The sequence below is a fragment of the Camellia sinensis genome, chromosome 2 (assembly GCF_055761805.1).
Source record: "Camellia sinensis isolate YWXY chromosome 2, ASM5576180v1, whole genome shotgun sequence".
Lineage (NCBI taxonomy): Eukaryota > Viridiplantae > Streptophyta > Magnoliopsida > Ericales > Theaceae > Camellia > Camellia sinensis.
In genome coordinates, this window is record NC_138962.1 from 209,819,186 (window position 1) to 209,838,662 (window position 19,477).

At 30.4% G+C, this 19,477-nt stretch overlaps 1 protein-coding gene and 2 non-coding genes across 4 annotated transcripts; all 3 read left to right on the top strand.

Annotated features, from left to right (window-relative positions):
• Window positions 1-4,037: 4,037 nt before the first annotated feature.
• On the top strand, window positions 4,038-14,629 carry LOC114271629 (shaggy-related protein kinase epsilon). 2 transcript variants are annotated; one of them, XM_028213238.2, is made up of 13 exons: window positions 4,038-4,477; window positions 8,201-8,446; window positions 8,548-8,640; window positions 9,680-9,739; window positions 9,859-10,131; window positions 10,282-10,356; window positions 11,527-11,583; window positions 11,659-11,799; window positions 12,610-12,660; window positions 12,756-12,878; window positions 12,958-13,041; window positions 13,945-14,047; window positions 14,128-14,629. In XM_028213238.2, the coding sequence occupies exons 1-13, from the start codon at window positions 4,418-4,420 to the stop codon at window positions 14,187-14,189; spliced, it is 1,428 nt and encodes a 475-aa protein (XP_028069039.1). In that variant the 5' UTR covers window positions 4,038-4,417; the 3' UTR covers window positions 14,190-14,629. The 2 variants fall into 2 exon arrangements, with proteins under 2 accessions (XP_028069039.1, XP_028069040.1); XM_028213239.2 differs by having other exon boundaries at window positions 4,180-4,477; window positions 12,756-12,851.
• Window positions 14,630-15,704: 1,075 nt separating this feature from the next.
• TRNAG-GCC (transfer RNA glycine (anticodon GCC)) lies at window positions 15,705-15,775 on the top strand. Its single transcript has one exon. It is a non-coding gene; the product is annotated as a tRNA-Gly (tRNA).
• An 11-nt stretch (window positions 15,776-15,786) lies between these two features.
• On the top strand, window positions 15,787-15,874 carry LOC114271669 (small nucleolar RNA snoR114). The gene has a single exon (XR_003632390.1). It is a non-coding gene; the product is annotated as a small nucleolar RNA snoR114 (small nucleolar RNA).
• Window positions 15,875-19,477: the final 3,603 nt, after the last annotated feature.

Sequence of the window (19,477 nt, forward strand, 5' to 3'; positions counted from 1 at the left end):
AAATTATATATAAAGAATTTCTAAAACACCATACAATGGTTCAAACCTTTACATAATATAAAATCAAAAAAAGAAAACTACATAATTACATGGCTAGGGTTTCATCAAAACCCTAGAAAAGAAGACTAGCTACTCATTGAGGAGTGGAAGGAGGTAGAAGGAGAAGGAACAACCATGGGAGACATCTTTGAAGCTTCATGTTTCTTCCTCTTTTTGCAAACCCTAGCCTCTCTCTTTAGGTCAAAACAATTTCAAAACCCTAATCCAGCCTTTTACTTGCCTTTTTATACTTCCAATCTCGTCCAAACAGGTTTAAAACGTCGGTTTGACTTTCCAAGAAAAAGTCAACGCACGTGCGAAAAAGTCAACTCTACCCCAAATTCTGTCTTTTTGCTCATTTTATGCTCCGACGATGTACAACCTGATTGACACTCAACATACATAAAATATACAGTTTGACCAGCAAGTGAAGTTAAGAGATTCTAATTAACGGCCTCAATGATGTATATTTCGGCCTTAATCAAAAATATACTAATGACTAATGTTGTATTTTTCATCATACAAGATATTTGTGGCATAGAAAACAAGACTAATAACTCTTAGTGTATAAAAATATATTATATATTGATATTAATGAATTCTTACACCAATAGTATGCAAATAACATGCAATAGTGGGTTCGATGAATTTATATTATTAGATGAACTATTAAATAAAATTGTGTAATTGTGTAATTAATTTCATACTTTCAATTGTATTACAGATACGGATTGTGAAAAATTGAAGTAGGAGGTTGATAGAAAAATATTTGTGTAATACTATATATTTAAATTATATGTTTATTGTTTAAGATAAAATTGTGATAGTCTAGCTACAAATTAATGTTTATATTTATAAAATTTCTCATTTATCATTTAAATTCTTCAACCGAGTATGTATTCATTTATTACTTAGTTATATTTTGGATACAAATCAATTTACTCATACAAGTCTCCATGCTTTGTATATATATCATATACCAATTTAAAATATACACATAATTACAGTACTAATAATTGATAAAAAAAATCACGTATCATGTGCAACGCATATATCCAACCACTATTATCTAAATAAATAAATAAATAAATATATATATATATATATATATAAAAAATTAATTAAACGTCTAAAAAGTTGTATATGGGGTTTTTTTGGCAGTAGTTTCTAATCTAATTTACCACTTTTCTCAAGCCAAAAAATCCTTTTACTTTTTGTCACATATAAAAAATTCAAAATAGTAAAATTTTGTTAGAAAATGTTTGGGAATTGACTTTTTTTTTTTTTAGTGATTTTTTTAATTTTTTGAGAAAAAAATTGTAGAAAAATAAAAATGATAATTTGACAACTTATAATAACTTTTTATTTTTTTATTTTTTTGAGTTAAAAATCTATTTTCCCAAACAAGTCCTTAATCTTATTTTAATTTTTATAAAAAAAAATCATAATTGTGTTAAACAAAGGCAGTGGCAAAGCATGGCCGGGGGTCAAGTGCCCCTCCTCTTTTTTTTTTTTTTTTTTTTTTTTCATATACAAAATGTATTTTCTATTTTTCTTATCATGTGCTTTAGTTAAGAATTTATTATATTGTTCACAATAAGTAATTATTTAATACTTTGGGAGTACTATATGGTATTATTTATGTAATAGTTTAAATCAATAGTATAGCAAAAAATCTTATAGCAAAATAATAAACTCATTATTTTCAAGTAGTTGATAGACTGCTTAGTATGATTTGTGATTTTTCATATTTTAAGCATCATGTAAGTAACGCCATATAGTACTCTAAGACTGTAATTTTCATTTAAAACACATCATTTATAAGCAATGTCATCTCTTTAATATTTTTTTTCCAAATAAAAATTAATCACTATGTTTGGTTCCATTTTTCTAAAAACAGTTTTCAGAAAATTCTATTTTCTTATTTTTCGTGTTTTTTTATTTTTACTGAATTGTTTTAATATTTTATGCAATTTTTTTTACTTTTTAGACACACTTAACATAAATACACCTAAAAAGTAAAAAAAATATTAAAAAAATCTTTTAAAAATTCACTAAATATCATAAATACAAAAAAAATATAAGAATTCAGTACATTTTTTATATTTTTATGTATTTCTTAATTTTTAAAAATATTTTTTCACATTTTTTTTTTACTTTTTAGATACATCTAAGTAAGGTACATCTAAAAAATTAAAAAATATTTAAAATTTTAAAAACATTCACTAAAAATAAAAAAATACGAAAATCAAAAAATTCAATTTTAAAAAAACTTAATCCGGAAAACTCAAACCAAACACACTGAATAGTTTTTATAATAATCTAGGCTATAAATGATATATTTTTATTTTCTAAAATTAAGAATTTTGATCTATAATTTTTTGTGCTAAAATTGTAAACTTAAATCACTATTCTGCATCGAGCTATTCCACACTATTATAGAATTTTGATTTGTTCCTATTAATAACGAATATGTAATTTTTTATGTTTAAATTTAGCTCATAAAATTATTATGTGTGTTTGGTTTGAGTTTTTTGGATTAAATTTTTTAAAAACTGAGTTTTTTTATTTTTCGTGTTTTTTTTTTTTGTTTTTAGTGAATATTTTTAAAATTTTAAGCATTTTTTTATTTTTTTAGATGCACATTACTTAAATGTACTAAAAGGTAAAAAATTTGTAAAAAAGATTTTAAAATTTTAATAAATACATAAAAATACAAAAATATACTGAATTCTCGTATTTTTTTGTATATTTAGTGAATTTTTAAAAGATTTTTCACAAAAATTATACTTTTTATATGTATTTATGTTAGGTGTGTCTAAAAATTAAAAAAATTGCTTAAAATATTAAAAAAATTTAGTAAAAATAAAAAAATACGAAAAACAATAAAGTAAAATTTTTTGAAAAATATTTTTAAAAAATTAAAAACAAGCAAAGTGATTATTATCTTAATGTTAATCTAATTTTTTTGAATAAAAAATTGTAATTCTTAAGTGTCACTCTCACTTAATTTATTGACTCCATGACTAGTGTTAAACTAGTTTTTTAACTAATTACAAATGAAATCATATTTGTACATAATTTCTTAGTATTCCACCATATGTATCTCTAATAAATCCAAGGGCATTTTTGGAACACTAAAAAAAATTTAAACTCCGTTTGATATTGGTTATGGTAACCAACTTTTTTGTGTTAGAACTTTTTTAACCTGATTTTTTTAGCCTCATTTGATTTTTATTTTTGGACTTTTTAAATTTTTGTGAAAGAAAAAGTGTAATGATTATAGTTTGAATGCGACATTTTATCTTATTAATTTATATAATTTATTTTGTCTTTTTGTATTTTTTAGTCCCAAAATGAAAACCAAACGACTCCGTTTGGCAAGAGCTAAACGGGGCTTTTTTGACTATTTTAGTCATAAAAAACAAAATAGGTTATTTTAGCCAAAAAAATAAAATATCACATCAAATTCATAATCATTACATTATTCTTTCACAAAAAAAGTCAAAAAAGTAAAAAAGCCAAAAAGCCCTTCTCAAACCAAACTTTTTAACCCAGGTTAAAATAGCTAAAAAAGCCAAAAAATCAAAAAATCAACCCACTTCCCAAACGGAGGCTTAATAGCTAAGGTTTTTTTTTTTGTTGTGCTTACATCTTAATATAAAAGAACTTGAAGGGTTTGTAGAGATCATATATTTTATTTCGACATCTTAAGATTCATTGAGTAGAATATTCATACAAAAAAAAAAAGATAATCGAATACGAATAACTATATATTTGAATTAAATTTATATTATATAAATAAATATTTATTTTCAAAATTATATTTATTTTCTAATTTTTTTAAACAAATATCATTCAAACATATACTTATTTTAATCTTTTATATAAATATTTAACTCAACAAAATTAAAAAATTACACAGTTCTTACCATCAATATTAGTTTTAAACTACACACTCCCATATTAAAATGATAAGCTAAAGAGAAACGAAATCCAAAATTCAATCTCCTCCAACACCTGACAGAAGCTCAAGCTAAAAAATAAATTAACCGTCGGATCACTTAGGGATGATAAATCGACGGTCAAAAATCGAAGTTTGACTGAAGTAGGAATTAGGTTGGAATGATTGGCTTTGATAACGACTTTGACCGTAGAAAAATCGCAAAAACAAGAGAGAGAGAGAGAGAGAGAGAGAGAGAGAGGGGAGCTGGTGGTGGTGTTGGTGGATTGGTGTCTTTTTCGCAGATTCCTCTCTCGGTTGAATGCAGCAGAGGAGGGAGATTGGAGAGCCATAGCTTTCTCTTTCTCTCTCTCTTCTCTTGATCAAGAAATTTAGGGAGAGAGACAAAATTAGGGTTTCGTTTCAGAAACCATAATGAATGTCATGCGTCGCCTCAAGAGCATCGCTTCCGGCCGCTCCTCTGTTTCCGATCCTGTAATTCTCTCTCTCTCTCTCTCTCTATATATATATATATATAAGATATGTGTGTGTACAAAATGCATATATATGGATGCAAATGTGTAAATAAAACAAAGGAAAATGAAATCAAAGAAAGGAAAGGAAAATTTTGAATCTTGTGATTTGGGTTGTGGTTGTTTCAGGGAATTGATTGATAAATTCACCTAAGTTGATACAGATAGATGTTAAGATTTTTTCCCCCCTGCATTTTCTTGTATTATGAAATTGAGCGATATTTTCATTATATAGGTATATGCATTTTTGTATATGAATTATCTGTTTTTATACAGCATATACACACATTTTTGTTATTATTTGGTCCACCTTTTGATCTGTCTACCAGATTTTTATGTTGCGTAATTATTGATTGTTTCCCCCTTTTTTTTTCTTCCTGTTCTTGTCCACTCCGTTTGGATTGGGGGGTTTTGGTGAGAAAAGGAGAGAAATGGTGAGAAAGGCAAATCTCTCAAAACCGAAGTGGTGAAATTTGATGAGAAACCAAAATTACTTTTTACAAAAAAAACTTATAATACCTAAACTATCCAAACATGAAGGTGAGAAACCACAATCATTTCCTTTCTTTTCTCACTTCACGATCCAAAATGTTTGTGATTCAATGGGTTTTTTTTTTTTTTTTTGTGTTAGGTTATTTTTCCTTTTTAATTTGTTTGACCCTGTTCCCATTAGTTTTGGGTCTGAATAGGGTGTTTTCTGGAAATACATTTTCGAGTTTTTTTAGAACTCAAGGCTAGAAACACATGTATATATTTATAGCATCTAGGTTTCTGCTTGTATATGATTTTTGTTTGGCTTTATGGGTTATTGTAGGATATACAAAGTTTTGTGGTCTAAATTTCTGAATTTTGAGTATTTATTAAAACAAAAAAATCTGAATAGTTTATATAAAGGATCACATAATGTGTTCCACATGGTGATTGGATGTCAGTTTGAAAGGAGTTTGGGTGGGTGAAGCTAAAAAAGAAGGGTGCAATAATGCTACTCATCATTTTTTTAGTGTTCATTGTGATCAAATATTTTTTTATAATTTTTATTTTTATTTTATTTTATTAAAATGAGGCTCAATACACCCCCATAGGGGACAATAAAGATAGTTGAGCAAGCCATCAAAACAACGCATTCAAAGACCTAGTGATAAAATAAACTCTCACGATAAAACAAACTCTCACAACTCAAGAGCTAGGCCAAAAGACAAACAACATACAAAGTTAGAGGACAACACTTATTATTCATAGAAGGTATACAACTAGATTTCTTAGACTTGGTATAGAGGTTAGCATCCTGAGCAAGCTTAAGATTTGCAATTCTCTCAATGAGTTTGTTCTTGTTCTCCATGGAAGGAATGTTCCGTCTGAAAGAGTCTGTGGAGCCCTTTAAGGCATAATGATTGACGAAGATCTTGCCCATTGTGATCATTATATTTTGTGTGGGCATGAAAAATGATCTAATCCTCTTTGAAATGCCGTATGTAGGTTTGAATTATTTTGTGTTGCATTTATATGTAAAAGTGGCATATTACTTTGAGATCACTCTGTGGTTGTTTTCTTATTTGTAGTCAGCACATTTTGATATCTTACTTTATATTATTATTTTTATTATTATTCATTATTCATTTCTCATAGATCATGTTATCTTCATTGGGTTATGACATGAGTATCGGGTGGGTTTTATCAGATTACAAGTGTATTAGATAGATTGGGGTATGTCAAGTTGATAGATTGGGGGATGTGCCAGGTGTCATATTCATCACTTTGTCAAGTCAAATTAGAGCATGGCTAAATATTAATATCTCTTAAAAATTCTTTGTTGCTTAGGGTGAACTGATAATTTTAGTTGACATAGAGGGTTGAATTGAGCATGAGCACATAAACTCATCTCGATGCAGCCATGTAACGAAGTATTAGGACAAGGAAGTTTAATGTGCAATCTGTTGGTAAACCTAAACTTGTAGAAATGATTGTTGGGTACAAGTTGTAACCTAGTCTTCATGAGGATTTGTTCCTTAATAGTGGAGCATGACTGTTTGTGCCTAGAGGGGGTGAATTGGCCAAACTACTAGGAAGATTAAGAAATTAAAAATTCGATTTTAAATCCTTTTAACTTGGTTTGTGAATTATTAAGATGAGAGTACTTACAATCCATCTTGTTTAACTTCACTCTAGCAGTCTCTAGTCAAGCTCTTAGCTTGTGCTCTATTTCTCGTGGCTCTAAGTCGGTAGAAACTCTTGATTACCTAGTGCTCCATGAACTCCGCATTTCGATCTTTGCTCCTCGTGGCTCCATTGCTCAACGACCAATGGATGGATATGCAATGCACACTGCATGTGTGGAGTTAGAAGCACTCAAACAATGAATGTGAATGTTATGGGGAGGGGGAATACCTAAACTAGCATGGAATGCAATAATAAAAAAGGATATGGATTTATTTAATTTAACTGAGCATATACCGATTGGCAAAGTAGAATTGGAAAAAAGGATTTATAAAACTGACCCCACTTGATTGGGGAAAGGACTTAGGAGTTGTTTGGGATGAACTATATAAGTGCACTTTTTGACTTTTTGGATAAAAAAGTAGAGGAAAAAAAGATGATTTTTTGGGATAACTTTTTGATTTTTTACGAAAAAATGTGTATTAAAATATTGTATAAAATAGCAAAATTATCGGATTACTACTAATGCCCCCTATGCGTGTACTGACAATGATTGTTTAGGAAGCCAATTAGCTACGTTGCTTTGAAGTTGTGTGGTGGATTGGACGGTAGTGTTCGACCTGTGAGGCCCCATCACGGGTCCCATTTTGATAATCCGAACCGTTTAATGTGTAGAACTTGTCGAGTACTATATGCTTGTAAAAAATCAAGTTGATCGGATATCGATAGCTATCTCATCGGATCAGTTTTTTGTCAACCGTTAATTTGTTCACTGTCTATTTTTTATTATACAAAATTGATTTGATCATATAACTATTGATATTCGATTAATACGATTTTTTACAAGCATATAGTACTCGACTAGTTCTACACATTAAACGGTTCAGATTATCAAAACGGGACCCGTGATGGGCCAAAGACGGATCCAGGATTATGTCTTGGGGGGGCTACTCTGTAACTTAAAAAATTGGGAGAGCTACTCTATATAATTTTGAAATTATCTACAAAAAATTTGGGGGTGTGAACTCCTATAATTTTAAGTTATTTTAAAATTTTTAATATAATATATGATATTTTTAAAATTTTTGGGGGTGCGGCCGCCCCCCCTGGCCCCCTCCTAGATCCATCATTGTGATGGGCCCCCATGGGCCAAACAGCACCATCCTGTGTAAATATTTTGTGCACCGCCTGTGTAAATTTGTACCATCACTTTACAATGTACCATCACTACAATGGCCATAGTTGGCTTGTACTTTTTTCTTGTATAAATTTATTGTTTTTATATATATTTTTTTGGTGAATAGTGATAACTTTTTGGCTTTTTTATTAACTTTTTGGTTTTTTGTCTTTTATAGAATATGCCAAACAAGCACTTAGTTTGATTTGGTGGTCTATGTTCTAGTGTGATAAATGAAATGACCATTGAGCTGTATACTAACAATTGCACGGAGGCAAAGTGACGTGTGCTTAATTTGTTCATCAATGCATTCTTCACCTTTTTACATGTATAAAATTGCAATTTATGTTCTAGGTTGGGGATTCTAGCATAAAGAGGGTGAAGGTTGACCAAGAAGTAGATCGGAAGGTTACTGTTGAATCACAATCCTTTGAGAGATGTGCCGTTGAAGTAGAGCAAAATAAGGCTTCCACATCTAGGGAAACTGCTGCAAGCTCGTCCCATGCATCTTCTATTGGTAGAGCTGAAAAATCTGGTTATGATGAACTTCCCAAAGAGATGCATGAAATGAAAATCAGAGACGAGAACCATGATGATAAAGTAAAATTTCATTGTTAATATTGCCAAAAGTTTATCACATCTTTATTTATTGAAAGCTTGACATGACAGATATTATATCACTGATCTTTTGCTTCATGCAGGATATGGAAGGCACTTTTGTCAATGGAAATGGACCAGAAACAGGTCAGATAATTTCCACTACAGTGAGTGGTCGAAATGGACAACCGAAACAGGTGATTTGTTTTCTTTTCTGTTCCAGTATGCTGTTGCTTTTCCTAGTTGTGCTTGTCGACTTTTGGTTTTTCATTTTCTAATGCCTTGTGTTTGTTTTTTTTTTTTCCCCTCAAATTTATTTTTCATTGTTGATGGTGCTGGGGACCAGTTGTTATTAATTGCAGCTAATTTGAAATTTAAGTACAAAATTAGTAGTAATATAATTGTTATCATTATTGTTAGTATTAGACTATTAGTCCAATGGTATATGGCTACATTGCCGGCTGTAGTCCTCCCCCTACCCATAACAAGTCCAACTTTAATGAAGGTAGGATTTAATCACAGGTCGCTAGTACTACTCCCAAAAGACTTTACCAACTAGACCTTGAATGACTATTGAAAGATTTTGCCAACTAGACCTTGTATGACTCCCAAAAGATTATACCAATTCTGCTAGCTGGCACCTGAACCTGATGAATACTAATAAGTCAATTTATCTTTCCGTACTTCCAACCTAGTTCAATAACTTTTTGCTTGGATCTAGAATACCCCGTGGCTGGGTTGGTGTGAAACATTGTAATTAAGGCCTCGTTTGGGAACTCTTATTTTTAGTCAAAAAGCCAACAAGTTATTAAATTAGCCAAAAAGCCAACAACCCACACCAAAAAGTCAAAGATTTTTTTTTCTCTCTACTTTTTGCACATCTTTTCGTAAAAAGCCAAAAAGTCATCCCAAGCATACTAGTTTTTTTTAGCTCATATTTTAGCAAAATAGCTGAAAAGTTACTAAATTAGCCTGTTCCCAAACGAGGCCTTAGTTAGAGGTCCTAGGTTCAACTCCTACCCAATATAACTGTTGATATGGCAAGCATGCAGAGTGCCTCATTTATCTAGAGGGGATTGGTCTTGCTTCCAAAAACCCCAAGAGGGGGGAAAAATTTGAAAAAGGAAAGGGATGTCCTTAACTGATTGTTCCCTGATAAACTAGGTTCAGTTAGGCAATTGATTAAAACTTTTTTTCTTTCCTTTTTTAAACTTATTTTTGTTACTTTTGTCCCAGACAATCTCATACATGGCAGAGCGTGTGGTTGGCACTGGTTCATTTGGTGTTGTCTTTCAGGTATTAATAATTGGCTAGCATGTGTTTACTTAAAAAAATTGAGGTCGTGGCCAAAACCTCTTTTCATTTATTAGATATTGATGATGTTTCCTTTTGCATTTACTATGTGTTTATTTTAGGCCAAGTGCCTGGAAACTGGTGAAGCTGTTGCGATAAAGAAGGTGTTGCAGGATAAGAGATACAAGAATAGAGAGCTCCAGATTATGCGCTTGCTGGACCATCCTAATGTTGTTCAAATAAAGCACTGTTTCTTTTCAACTACCGAAAAAGATGAGGTGTACCTTAATCTTGTTTTAGAGTATGTATCTGAAACCGTCTACCGGGTCTCAAGGCATTATAGCAGGTTGAGCCAACATGTGCCCATCATTTATGTACAACTCTATACATACCAGGTGAAATTTGAAACCATGCTTGTATTCATGTTGTTTCATTTGGTTTCTCATACTCTGGTGCATAGCATAGAAATAGATTTTGTTTTCTTAATTCTTGCTGTGTTTTTTTCTAGGTCTTGGTTAACTTATAATCTATGTAATTTTTTGTAGATTTGCCGTGCTCTTAATTACATACACAATGTTATCGGTGTATGTCATCGTGATATTAAGCCACAAAATCTATTGGTAAGATTTATTTTCTTTGTATTGCAATAAATACTAATATAAAGGGTTATTTTAATAAGTCATTATATTTTCTTTGACACTCTTGTTTGTGATTCGAAACTTCTAGCATGATTATGGAATATGAATTTTGAACTGCATGCTGTGATTGACATAATTTGTTTACTGCTTTTGCTTTATTTATTTCACAGTGTTTAAATTATATCCCATCAAAGAATAGGTGACCTTTATGTACCAGATTTAAATCCACATGTCTTTCAACGTTTTTCTATGTGATGTGTTGCTGAAGTTATTTTAAATATTGAGATGCAATTTCCATATTTGACCTTGACCACTGACAAGGGTCTGGATGATAGTAAACGATTTACGTGGGGAACTTGAAACTGTGACCAAACAACAGTGCTACATACCCAGAAAAGTACTTAGGAAAGTTGCCAGAATTTGAAATGTGAATCAGATTTATTCTAGGTGTGGCCCGTGCCACACCAAGTGTCAATCTACAATGTAGGTTAAAATTTTGGGCACTTTTCTGAGTACATAGCATTTCTGATAATCAAATGGTTTAAGGAACTGATGCCTTACCATGTCAGATATGAAAGATGGAAAGTCATAAATCTGTGATTCTTATGTGTACGCAAAACATAACCTTAGCTGTATGACAATGAGAGAGGATACATTTGTGAAGGGTTAGTATAAGAATATTAGTGTATCAGTGGTGCTGACACTCCATGCACATGTGTTGTATTGCATTAAACTTTTATAATGCATTGTATTAATTATTGAGAACGAAAAAATTCTTGTCGCTCGTTTTAGTAGAAAATTATGACTTATAGTTTGTTTTCTGAAAATGTTTTATGTCTCCCTAAGGTCTTTTGCCTATGAACTTATCTCTCAAAATGTGATAGGAATTTTTAAAACGTCATCTTGAAAAGAAAAGCAAGAGAAAGTGGAACTTTATTGGACAGTGTGTATCTATATTCGTGTCTTTATGGGTTAGTGTGCTGGACACGTTTTTGTTTGCTCTTTTTTTGTGTGCGCGCAAAAAATGATATGTTTTTTATGTCTTAACTGTTATTGCTTTCTTTTTTCTTTTTATGGAGCATTAGTACACATCTTTAGGAAGTTCATATTTTCTCAAACTAATTTTGGCTGAGGTTTTGACGCATGTTGCAGGTTAATCCCCATACTCATCAGCTGAAGTTGTGTGATTTTGGGAGTGCAAAGATGTTGGTATGTTTGTATTTATGGAAATGTGATGTGCTTTTATCATCTGGCAATGTTAGAGATTTATTTCTCCTATTGCAGGTGCCTGGTGAGCCCAACATATCATATATTTGTTCACGGTATTATAGGGCTCCGGAACTGATATTTGGGGCTACGGAATACACAACTGCAATTGATATGTGGTCTGTTGGTTGTGTTATGGCTGAGCTACTTCTTGGTCAGGTGGGTGTATATTGGAGCTTCTTTTACCAATGAATCTAACTGAACTGTTATTGAGTTGACATGGGCAAATCCACTTCATCTTGCAATAAATCAGCATAGGAACCTGTATTGTTCCGCACCCATAAATAAAGTATTTGCTTCAAATATTATGATTATGTGATTGATTTCAGATTAATTATTGCTAATTATATATTCTCATACATGTTGGGGAAAACTCTCAATAGGTTCTTTTTCCATGAAATTTTCATGGAATCCTATTAACACATGGATCAGCCCTCTCAACATAGTGTTAATACAACGTGATGAAAATTTCATGAGAAAAGTTAGATTTATTTGATATTTTTCCTATTCTTTTATATGTGAAGTATGCATGTGGATGGATGGCAACCATGTTCCTTCACTTGGGCTCTTTTGCATCTAATTCTTTAATATGTTTTTACCTCTGCATTGTCCTTTTATTTTGTTTTGTAGATTTCTTCAATTTTCATCATCTTGTATTTTGAAACTGTTACATTTGTTGGGTTTGGGTCTTGGCAGCATTGATGTCTATGTTATATGAGCTTACACATTTTTAAGAATTGTTGTTTATTTAATATCAGTGTTTCAGTTATTTATTTTTCTGGGTTGGTGCTGGAGTTTCCTGATTTTTCTATTTCTTATAGCTATTTTGACATCTATTATACTAAGCATTCCTTGATGGAATTTTCGCAATGTAGTTTTCTTGCTTAAATATTTTTTTAATTATATGTTTATTTGAGAAGATACTATTGAGCTGGTTCTGATGTTTAATGAATGTGGTATGATGTGCAGCCTCTGTTTCCAGGGGAAAGTGGGGTTGATCAGCTGGTGGAAATCATCAAGGTTCAAATGATTTTACTTTTTTCACTTTTGTATTCTAATCTTTGATCTAGGCGTCTCTTAGTGTATTTTTTTCTTCCTGGTTTGTTTGGTATTAGATACTGGGGACACCAACCAGAGAGGAAATTAAGTGCATGAATCCGAACTATACTGAATTCAAGTTTCCACAGATCAAAGCTCACCCATGGCACAAGGTTCATTTGAAAATCTTCGAGGATCATGTATCTTTTAACACAACTTCATCAATGATGGGCTCATTACTTTAATTATAGCCAAACCTAATGAAATTGTGTCTTGTAGGTATTTCACAAGCGAATGCCACCTGAGGCAGTTGATCTTGTATCAAGGATGCTCCAGTATTCACCAAATCTACGTTGCACTGCGGTATGAAATTTGAGCTTTACTTACTATATATCAAAATTCAAAATTGAGATCAATCATTTTGAACAACCATGCTTGGTTTTTGTAGTAGTAGCTTGTGTTTTTGCTGTATATACCCTTAGCTCTGGAACTTTCTGATCATTCTTGTTTTGGTTTAGCTGCTGGAGCCTTGTAGATGTAATTTTCTCTATAACTGTAGAATCCTGTGATACTACAATAGGCTAAAAGTTTTTCCGCAATATGTTTATTAAAGGTTTCTTTAATGCTTTGTTTGGTTAATGGATTTAGGGTAGGGACTTGGAAATAGAAATGAAAACAGTAGGTGAAATGTGAATTAAAGATAACTACATCTCACACACCTTATCCTTTTCGCTTTCCAAATCCCTACCCAAATCTATGAACCAAACACAGTCTAAGAGTAAAAAAATCTCAAATATAATGAACTAATATCTAAGGTGAGTAAAGTTTTGACGGGACAAAATGTCAAAAATGGTCAATGCTCAGAGAAATTTGTTCCTACATGATTAATTTAATTTTTTTTCTTTCATTACATTTATTGGATGTCTAATTGTTATAAACCTTGAATTAATCAGTAACCGAGTAGAACACGTTTCTTGCATGTACTTAAATGTACAAGGCACACTAAGGGGTGGTTTGGGATGATCTAAATAAGTGCACTTTTTGACTTTTTATGAAATATGGGTTGGCTATAGATTGGGTTTGAAATGATGTGTTAAAGAGGTGATGTGACTTAAATAGAATGATATGACTTAAATAGGATAGTGACTTTTTGATTTATTTAGATCATGCCAAACAAGGCCTAAATTTAATCAGTAACCGAGTTTTCACAAATTATAATAATTTCTGAAAAACTTTCTTTTAAATAAAATCTGTTGACTTTTTCAGTTGGAGGCATGTGCTCACCATTTCTTCGATGATTTGAGGGAACCAAATGCATGCTTGCCAAACGGTCAACCGCTTCCTCCTGTTATGAATTTCACACCTCAAGGTGAGAACTATCAGTTACATTTTATTTTTTGTGAGTATGGTTGTTTTCCTTGTTTTGATCACATGCCAAATCTATCACAGAGCTGGCCGGTGCATCACCTGAATTGTGTCAACGTCTTATCCCTGAGCATGTCAAGAAATAAATTTGTGAAGTTGCAGAGGTCACATCTTGTAGGCAATGTTTATCAGTTTTTGGATATGTGCTTAGTTACCCCGAATGAGGCATCACCTACTTTGCCAAGTAATGGATGAAGCAACCATTATTTGGCATTTATCAATGAAATGAGTGCCGTGAGGGTTGTGGGTTTTGCTTGTTTGGCAGTCTTTGATGAGGAAATATATTGCGGAATCATGGCAGTGCATACAGTGGGATGGAGCTGCTTGGCTATGAGGTGTTCCGCGATCATTTTTTCCTCCTTTTTTGACGTTGTAGTTATGTCCAGTTTTGTGATTGTCTGTGGGTGCAATGGATACTAACAAAATCAGGGCGGTAAGAGAGGGATTAGGATGTGCTTCAGTGTATACTCACTCACTCTGCTGTTCTCTTTTTGGTTTTATCAAAAGAAATTTTAGTTCCCATTGATTTTGTGCTTGTTTTCCATTTCCAGTTTTATAAAGCATCATTCATCTTACCATGAGTGGGAAAGCTGGGAATTGCTAACATGGATTTTGGTTTTTTTATTCATTATAGTAGAATGCATATTTGCAGTTTAAATGATAATATACAAACATAATATTCATGCAAAATTATGAGGTATTAAATGTGTCTCCATTCATTTGAAATCAAAGGGCTCATTAAAGTGATTATAATTTTTAAAATGTAACTAACACGTCATTTTTGTGAATTTTTTTTGTACAAAATTTTTGTTAGCAAATTAGTTTCCTTGCAATTCTAGTTATTGGTACAACAGTAATGATTTAGAACTCTAAATAAAGTGTTCTAAATCCACCACTAGTAAGATAGAAATTGAAAAAAAGAAAGGCACAACATACATTGTGGCAGTGGGTGGGGTCCATTGTCACATCATTAGTGGTGGTTTTAATTAGAGCTTCCAAACATTTTTGCTAGTACAATAGTTCTAATTTGTCAGACATTTGTGTTTGATTTATGAATTTGGGTAGAGAATTGAAAAGGAAAAATAAAAAGATAAATGAAATGTTAGTAAAATATAAATATGTTTTTTTTCTTTTTTTAAATTCATGAAATAAACACAACTTTAGGATTGTTAAATAAACTAATGCCTAATATGCAAACTTTGATATTTAGTCAAAAAATTACCATAAGTTATTAAATTATTTTTTTTTATATATTTTTGTACATCATTTTATAAAAAAATTTAAAAATCACTACAAAAACTAATTTTCAAACAGCCTCTTTGACTTTTGATTGGCTCATCAATATTTGTTTGAGACCAATTCATTTAGTTAAATAAGTCAAGTTAGAACATATTTTAAAATTAGTTAATTTTATATAGTCGACTCAAAATATGATAAAAATCACAAACAAACCCATCCTAACATTTGATGAAAATAAGATTATTGCAACATTCTCAATCAATTTTTTGAGTGGTAGAAAGTGTGCTGTATGAGAAAGAGAAAGGCATAATAAATTAAAGAATATAATAAATAAAAAAAGGAACAAAAGAGTAGAACAAGGAGCACCAGTGGTCTAGTGGTAGAATAGTACCCTGCCACGGTACAGACCCGGGTTCGATTCCCGGCTGGTGCACTCCACTCAAAGAGCTATGATGACAATTGCGCCCAACGTTGGCGGTAGGGTCTGCCACAATCATCTGATTTACAGATGAAAGTAGGCGCTTCTGAGCTCTTCTGTTTTGTTCTTTTATTTTTTTGTTTTTGTTGCCCTAAAACTTAATTGAAAATTTTATTGGGTAAATTACATTTACCTCCCCTGAGGTTTCTGACAAATACAGAGATCTCTCTTGTAGTTTGAATAATTACAGTAACCTCTCCTACTTTACCTGATAATGTCAAGATTCTCCCATTCTGTCTATTTTGCACAAACGACGTTAATATTTTATATAAAATGATCATATTACCCTTACTTTTGCCTGTAAAAAGACGGAAAAACCCTTTCTTCAAGACTAACATCACTCTCATAAAGTAAAAGACGAAAAAACCCTTTTGCAAGACTAAAATTTTATTGGGTAAATTACATTTACCTCCCCTGAGGTTTCTGACAAATACAGAGATCTCTCCTGTAGTTTGAATAATTACAGTAACCTCTCCTATTTTATCTGACAATGTCAAGATTCCCCCATTCTGTCTATTTTGCACAAACGACGTTAATATTTTATATAAAATGACCATATTACCCTTACTTTTGCCTGCAAAAAGACGAAAAATCCTTTCTTCAAGACTAACATCACTCTCGTAAAGTAAAAGACAAGAAAACCTTTTGCTTTGACCAACACAACCATAAAATAAAATAATTTAAAAATATTTATAATAAAAATGATACATTTAAAATAAAAAATAATTTTTAAATTTTTTTTAATATTTAAAAAATATATTTAAAATATTAAAAAATACAACACATAAATGTATGAAATATAATGCACATTAAAATAAATAAAAAATATTTAAAATATAAAATATTTACCCTAAAAAAATAAATTCGAAAAATTTCAAAGCTTATAACCAAATAAATTTTTTCTTTTCAAAACTCATAACTCAAAATACGACTCCACACTCAAATCACAATTCTAAAAATAATTTAAAAAATATATATATATATTGTTTTAATTTTTTATTTTAAAATAGAGTTTTGGAAAAAGTTTGGTTTTGAGTTTTGAATTGAGTTTTAAATTTGTGTTTGGTTATGAGTTTTTGAAAATAATTTTTGAATTGAGTTTTGAGTACAAACATATTCCGAAAAAATATTTTTTTTAGAATCACAATTCCAATTAGAAATTTTCAAAAATCTTTTCAAAACTCATAGAGCCTTAACAAATATAGAGTTTTGAAAATAGTGTGGAGTTTCGAGTTATGTGTTTGGTTATGAGGCTTGAAAATAATTTTTGAATTGAGTTTTATGGTTGTGTTAGTCAATTCAAAAATTATTTTCAAAACTCATAATCAAACACAAACTTATGTTAAATATATTTTTTAAATATTAATTTTTTTTTAAATATTTTTTTTTATAAATATATTTTGAAATATTTTAATTTTTTTATGTGTTTTGTTATGATTTGAGTGTAGAGTTTTGAAAATAGTGTGGAGTTTGGAATTATGTGTTTGGTTATGATGTTTGAAAATAATTTTTGACTTGAGTTTTATGGTTGTGTTGGTCGATTCAAAAATTATTTTCAAAACTCATAACCAAACACAAACTTAAAAAAAATACAAACTTATGTTAAATATATTTTTTAAATATTAAAAATTTTATTTTTTTTTATTTTAAATATATATTTTTTATTTTAAATATTTTATTTTATTTTATAAATATATTTTTAAATATTTTAATTTTTTTTATGTGTTTTGTTATGATTTGAGTGTAGAATTTTAAAAATAGTGTGGAGTTTCGAGTTATATGTTTTGTTATGATGTTTGAAAATAATTTTTGAATTGAGTTTTATGGTTGTGTTAGTCAATTCAAAAATTATTTCAAAACTCATAATCAAACACAAACTTAAAAAAAATATGAACTTATGTTAAATATATTTTTTAAATATTAACAAATTTTTAAAATTTTATTTTTTATTTTAAATATTTTATTTTATTTTATAAATATATTTTTTAATATTTTAATTTTTTTGTTATGTGTTTTGTTATGATTTGAGTGTAGAGTTTTGAAAATAGTGTGGAGTTTCGAGTTATGTGTTTGGTTATGAGGTTTGAAAATAATTTTTGAATTGAGTTTTGAGTTATATGTTTGATTATAATTTGAGTGTGAAATTGTGTTTTGAGTTTAAAATCTTAAAATTAAAAAATTAAAATATTTACAAAATAAAATAAAATATTTAAATAAAAAAATATATTTAAAATAAAAAAATAAAATTTAGTGCTTAAATTGGGCATTTTAGTGTTTACATTATAGGCATTATAGGTATTTGAGGGCATTATAGGTATTTTAGTGTTTATAGTTGATGACATCAGCAGGGACGGTTAGGTGTATAAACGGCGGTCAAATTTTGAGAGAATCTTGACATTGTCAGATAAAGTAAAGGAGGTTACTGTAATTATTCAAACCACAAGGGATATCCCTGTGTTTCTCAGAAACCTCAGGGGAGGTAAATGTAATTTTAATTTTATTTTATTTTTATCCTCAATCAATTGACTTGCTTCTTAAGTTCAATCTTAAATAGTAAACCAATATATTCAACACCATTTTTCTCTCCTCTTAGACCATCTCCAACGGTTCACCAAACTTGATATCAAATTTAAATTTTGATGAAAAAGTTACTGTTTGGTGCTCCAATGGTTGCACCAAATCAATATCAAAATGAGATTTCACCAAACGATTCATCAAACTGAGGACAGGCTTCGCATTTCACCAAAACACTGTACATGACCGTTGGAGGGAGACGAACCAGTCGACAAGCTGGTTAACTGGCCGGTTGACCAACTAGTTGTCCATGAAAAAATTCAAACAGTTCAACATTTCTGGTTCAAACAAATCAAAAAAAAAAAAAAAATTTTGGCTGACCGGTCGACCAACCGGTTGTCCCGGAAAGAGTTCAAACAGTTCAACATTTCTGGTTCAAACAATTCAAAAAAAAAAAAAAATTTCCCCTCATCGGTCAACCAGCCGGTTGTCCCGGGACAGATTTGGTGAAAGGTGAACCGTTGGAACATCTGGTACCAAATTGAAAAAATAATAATTTTTTTACTCAAATTTAGTAAAAAATTTAATGAACCGTTAGAGATGCTCTTAGTGGATGCATATACCAATTGTTAGTGTCAGATATTACTAACTCAGCAAACTGTCATTTTCTCTAGTCTCTAATAGGTTAGCTATAATGTTGGTTAGTTAGTATGTTGGCTAATATGTTAACTAATTGTGGAAAGCACAGTAACTAAGGCAGGAGAGAGAGAGAGAAAGAGAGAGAGGGGTGTGTGATGGCACTTTCCTGTGTGTGCTCCCACTTTTCTTGTATTTTTTTTTAACTAATAGTTAAATCGTTATATAGGCACAATAATTTAAATAAATAAACAACAGTTATATTATTTTGCGCATATATATTTGAGTGAATCCTACCCTTACATAACATATGCTTTAATACACATCTTAATTATATTATTAGAGTATACACTCACTCTCTAAATTAACAAACATTTAATACACACAAATGAGTCTCACTTTTCACACTTTTTATCATATAAAATACTTCAACAAATAATTTTAAAAGCATTCACAATGGAGTGTATATGATAGATAAAAAATGATATAATAATAAAAATACATTTT

What these genes read in the sequence shown, in the direction of transcription:
- LOC114271629 (XM_028213238.2), top strand. Translation starts at nt 4,418, where the DNA reads ATGAATGTCATGCGTCGCCTCAAGAGCATCGCTTCCGGCCGCTCCTCT. An exon ending in TTAAGCCACAAAATCTATTG is followed by an intron (nt 10,357 to 11,526) that starts GTAAGATTTATT and finishes CGCATGTTGCAG; the next exon opens with GTTAATCCCCATACTCATCA. An exon ending in TTGGGAGTGCAAAGATGTTG is followed by an intron (nt 11,584 to 11,658) that starts GTATGTTTGTAT and finishes CTCCTATTGCAG; the next exon opens with GTGCCTGGTGAGCCCAACAT.